We start from the raw sequence: 4,975 nt of genomic DNA, 5'->3' as shown, positions 1-4,975 counted from the left end.
GGGAGGCTGAGGCAGGAGAATGGCATAAACCCGGGAGGCGGAGCTTGCAGTGAGCTGAGATCCGGCCACTGCACTCCAGCCTGGGCGACAGGGCGAGACTCCGTCTCAAAAAAAAAACAAAAAACAAAAACTACCCTGGATAAAATGGAGTGGAAAGCGAAACTGCTATTGTGACCGATGGAGGGTATGCAGGTTCTTGACGTCTTGAACAAAGAAGTGGACAAGATGCAAGGAAAGAAGGAAGTAAATAAAGCGAGATTTATGGAAAACAAATGTATGACCGGGCTCGGTGGCTCACGCTTACAATCCCAGCACTTTGGGAGGCCAAGGCAGGCAGATCACCTGAGGTCAGGAGTTTGAGACCAATCTGGCCAACATGGTGAAACCCCCTCGCTACTAAAAATGCAAAAATTAGCCGGGCATGGTGGTGCACACTTGTAGTCTCAGCTATTCGGGAGGCTGAGGCAGGAGAATCGCTTGAATCCAGGAGGTGGAGGTTGCAGTGAGCCAAGATCGCAGCACTGCACTCCAGCACGGGGCGATAAGAGCGAGACTTCTTCTCAAAAAAGGAACAAGAAAAGGAAAGTAACTCCACAGTGTGGGAGCGGCTGAGCATAGGGGCTCAAGAGCCCCATTACAGATTTTTTTGGGGGTGTAAATACCTTCCAGAGGTTTCCATTGGTTATTTGGTGTAGCCCTATGTAAATGGAGAGGACAGTTCCTGTCAGCGGGAAGTGTTCCATTCGATTTAGTTCTAGGGAGTCGGCGTGAATTGGCCTCCAGACCCTGTTCTCCTGCCTCACTATGTTCAAGAGAATAATTCAATTCAAACCAAAAATGAACATGCACCAAAATTTTATTTCAAGACTGAGGGTAAAATGAAGACATCTCATGTGAGTAGAAACAAATCAACAACAAACCTTTACTAAAAGATGCTCTATATTAGTGTAGTTAAACCTCTGGGACAGACAGGCCCAAAATGAAATGGCTCAAACAGAAAAGAGGTTTATTTCCTTCCTTCCTTCTTCTCCTCTCCTTTCCTTTCTTGTCTCACTGTCACCCAGGCTGGAATGCAGCGGTGTGATCTCGGCTCATTGTAGCTTGCGCCTCCCGGGTTCAAGTGATTCTCCTGCCTCAGCCTCCTGAGTAGTTGGGACTACAGGTGCTTACCATCATGCCCGGCTAATATTTGTAGTTTTTTAGTAGAGTCGGGAGTTTTGCCATGTTGGCCAGGCTATTCTCGAACTCCTGACCTCAAGTGATCCACCGGCCTCGGCCTCCCACAAGTGCTGGGATTACAGGAGTGGGCCACCGTGCCCACCAAGAGGTTTCCTTTCTAATGACCCAGGAGGCCAGGCAGCTCCCATCCTCCATCAAGCAATTGAGCAACAGAAGCACAAGCAACAAAGGGAGAACATATGTAAATTGGATTTCACCAAAATTTAAAAATTTTATGTCTGAAAGGACACTACCAAGATAGTGAGAGCACTGAACAGACATTCCTCCAGTGAAGATAATCAATGTCAGATGAGCTTAGCATCATGAATCATTAGGGAATGCAAACTGACACCTCAATGATACCACGTCACACCTGCTGTGGTGGCTGCAATAAAAAGCCCAACAGTCACTGTGTTGTGGGGGATGTGAGCGGCGGAACGCTGGTGCACTGCCAGCGGGAAGGGAAAATGGTGCAGTCACTTTGGAAAACAGTCTGTTGTTTCCTCAAAAGGTCAAACAGCAACTCCACTCTTAGGCGTATGCCCCAGAGAAATGGAGACAAATGTCCACAAAAACTTAGACATGAATGTTCATAGCAACATTATTCACAATAGCCAAAAAGTGGGAAAAAGCCAGTTGTCCATCAACTCATGAATGGACAAACAAAATGTCATATATCCAAACAACGGATACATTAGAATGAATGAGACTATACAATGGACCGTATTCGGGAGTAAAAAAGAAAGAAGCGCCGATACACATTAAAAAATGGACAAGCCTTGAAAATGTTATGCTCAGTGAAAAAAGCCAGACACAAAGGCCATGCATTGAATGATTCCATTTCTATGAAATGTACAGGAGAGGCAAATCCATACAGACAGAGACTAGATGAGTGGTCACTAGGGGCTGGAGGGAGGGGGCAGTGGGGGTGACTGCTGAGGGGTATCCCCATTTGCTTTTTAGGGTGATGAAAACGTTCTAAGCTTGGGGCTGGGTGCAGTGGTTCATGCCTGTAATCCCAGCACTTTGGGAGGCCAAGGCGGGTGGATCACCTGAGGTCAGGTGTTCGAGACCAGCCTGGTCCAACATGGTAAAACCCTGTCTCTCCTAAAAATACAAAAATTAGCTGGGCATAGTGGCACGCGCCTGTAATCCCGGCTACTTGGGAGGCTGAGGCAGGAGAACTGCTTAAACCTGGAAGGCAGAGGTCACAGTGAGCCAAGGTAGTGTCACTGCACTCCAGCCTGGGCAACAGAACAAGACTCCATCTCAAAAAAAAAAAAAAGTTCTAAAGTGGATGATGGTGACAGTTGTACAACTCTGTAACTAAACTGAACACCATTGAATTGGACACTTTAAACAGGAGAAGTCTTACAACATGATGTCTGTATCAATAAAGCTATTTTAAAAAATCAACAAGCTTGATTCAGTCAAAGCCACATGGGTAGTTCCCACCTTGATCACCATAGGTGGCATCACCCAAGGCGCTCTGGAGCTAGAAGCAGCACATACCTTGTACCAATCAGATGGAAAAGAGGTTGTGTCCGTGTGTTCCAGCTGGTGGCTCTGGCATGGCAGGATTGCCTAGGACTGGCTGTGGTCACATGCGCTCTCCATTTCAGAGCAAGGGGGACAGGTGACTGAGCCAGCCCTAGGTCAGAGTGCCAGCAGCAGGTGCTATTTGATTCAGGCTGTGGCACTATGTCTAGGGGACAAAGAGTACATCGGTTGTCCCCGACCTGCAGCTCTTGCGGTCCATGTCTTCTCTCCGCGCCATCAAGCCAGAGTTCCCATTTCAGTCACCACAATCACCCCTCCTTGCACCAGGCCTTCTGGCTGTGGGGCACGGGCATGTTTACCTCTGGCCTGTGTGGGCCGCTGTGGGGAGGCTTGGCCAGCAAGTTGCTGAGCCAGGTAGTTCCTGCTTTTATGGGATCCTGCTGCTCCACAAGAGGATCCGGGAGGCTGAACTAGAATTAAGTTAGAATCTCTCAGGTCCCCTTCGGGCTGGGCTCCCGGCAGGAACCAGGAATGGGCTGGCCAGGAGGACATGATGGACCAGGAGGAGGTGACAGAGGCAAAGCCAGACCCTTCCTGTTCCATCTTGCAGAGGCTGTCCCAATGCAAGGTGAGGCCAGGTGCCTGGGGGACATCGATCCCTGACCAGAGCCCAGACTGGACGGCCTTCCAGCAAAGGCTGCGCCCTGGCCGACCGTAATGGCCCAGGAGAATGAGGACACAGGGGAGTCTTGGTGCTGGAGGAGCTGGCTGACCGATGGTCCTGACACTGTACTGACAACAGGGCAGCAGTCCCCAGAGGCTGAGGGGCCAAAGTAGCCTGTCCACCCAGAGTGGGGAGGCCCAAGCCCGTGCAGGAGGCCCGAGGCACGGGGTGGCATCCCTCACAGTCGTGCCCACCCAGTCGTGCGCAGGGCGATGTGCTCCTGTGTCTGGGCAGTGAGCTGGGCCCTGCGGCCAGAGAAGCAGCTTGATTTCAGACGGTGCCACCAGGGAATGGGCCGTCCCCTTGGCCATAGCCGTGGGGGACCCAGTTCATCTGTGGAATTCAGGACCCCGGAGTATTTAATCTGCCATCTCAGGACTTCCACTGGGGAGCTGGGGCAGGTGGGTGGGTGGTCCTGCTGTGCTTCCGTGGTGCACGCCAGGGACCTCAGAATGAAGCCCTCACTGAGCTGCTGGCTCCGCTTCAGGCCCAAGAGCAGTGAGTAAGAGAGAGGCCTACTCGGGCAGAACATGGGACACTAGTGGCGGGGGCTGCACCCCAACACTTGCCATCCGACTATGGGGGTGGGGCAGCCCTTTTTTCCTTAGCCTGGGATGTCAGGTGGGTCCGCCTGGTGGAGAGCTGGCTCTGCTGACCCGGGAGGCGCCCTGGGTTCCCCCTGGCCTGGTGGCAGGAGGAGATGGCCACTGCATCCAGTGTCGCCTCCTGGCGCTGGGGGCCCCTGACGGACAGAGGACGCTCGACCACTGACCGCCACCGCCCAGGGAGTCAGCCCGTGTCCCAGGCACCCGCACCTCTCCCTGCCTGGAGCTCAGCTCGCGGGGCTGGCTAGGGAGGGAGGGGGAGTGGAATCCAGACACCAGGTCACCCTTCCGGGAGCCTTTTTTCCAGCTGGGACGAGAGGGAATCAAAGAAAAGGAAGACACGGCCCGGGGGGTCCACGCCGAGAGCGAAGGGTAAAGCCCACACCGGCCAACTTGAGTGCGCGGCCCCTCCGCAGAGGACCGGGGCTCAGGAGGCGGGGACGCCCCTGAAAACAGGGCAGGAGCGCTTCCAACCCCTGCGGACTGCGATGCAGTAGAAAACGCGGCCGCCTGCACCGGGGGAGGTCTCCAGAAACACAGGCGTGCCTGGGTGTGCGCTCAACTTCTCCGGAAGCTGGGAGGGGGCGAGAGACTCAACTTCTCCGGAAGCTGGGAGGGGGCGAGGAACGTTTCTGCCCTTGCCCTCGGCTTCTGAACTTTGTACTTTGCGTGTGTACTTTGTGCTTTGGTCCTGTGTCCCTGCAGACCTGTGACCACACACGCACACGCAGGCGCGCGCACACGCGAACTGAGGGCTCGCTGGCGTTGCTGGAGGCTCTCACAGCCCCTCCGGACGCGTTAAGCTAACCCAGGTCCCATCCTTGGCACCGTGGCACCCCCAGGCCCACTGCGCCCTCGCACTCGAAGCGGGTACCTGCGGGAAGCGCTCGCTGCGCCCTTGTCTCCCTTGGAGGAGACTCTGGCCTGG

At 54.0% G+C, this 4,975-nt stretch overlaps 1 protein-coding gene across 1 annotated transcript in view; it reads right to left on the bottom strand.

Moving 5' to 3' along the window:
• Nucleotides 1-2,995, bottom strand: part of ECHS1 (enoyl CoA hydratase, short chain, 1, mitochondrial) — a 14,714-nt gene extending 11,719 nt beyond the window's left edge. The window contains exon 1 of the mRNA XM_011980841.1: nt 2,958-2,995. Within this exon, the coding sequence (XP_011836231.1) occupies nt 2,958-2,995 (38 nt within the window). The remainder of the gene's footprint in view (nt 1-2,957) is intronic.
• Between the last annotated feature and the right edge of the window lie 1,980 nt (nt 2,996-4,975).

This window comes from Mandrillus leucophaeus, unplaced genomic scaffold, assembly GCF_000951045.1.
Source record: "Mandrillus leucophaeus isolate KB7577 unplaced genomic scaffold, Mleu.le_1.0 Scaffold219, whole genome shotgun sequence".
Taxonomy (NCBI): domain Eukaryota; kingdom Metazoa; phylum Chordata; class Mammalia; order Primates; family Cercopithecidae; genus Mandrillus; species Mandrillus leucophaeus.
The sequence above is the reverse complement of the archived record's forward strand: the minus strand, read 5'-3'. Positions and strand labels throughout refer to the sequence as shown.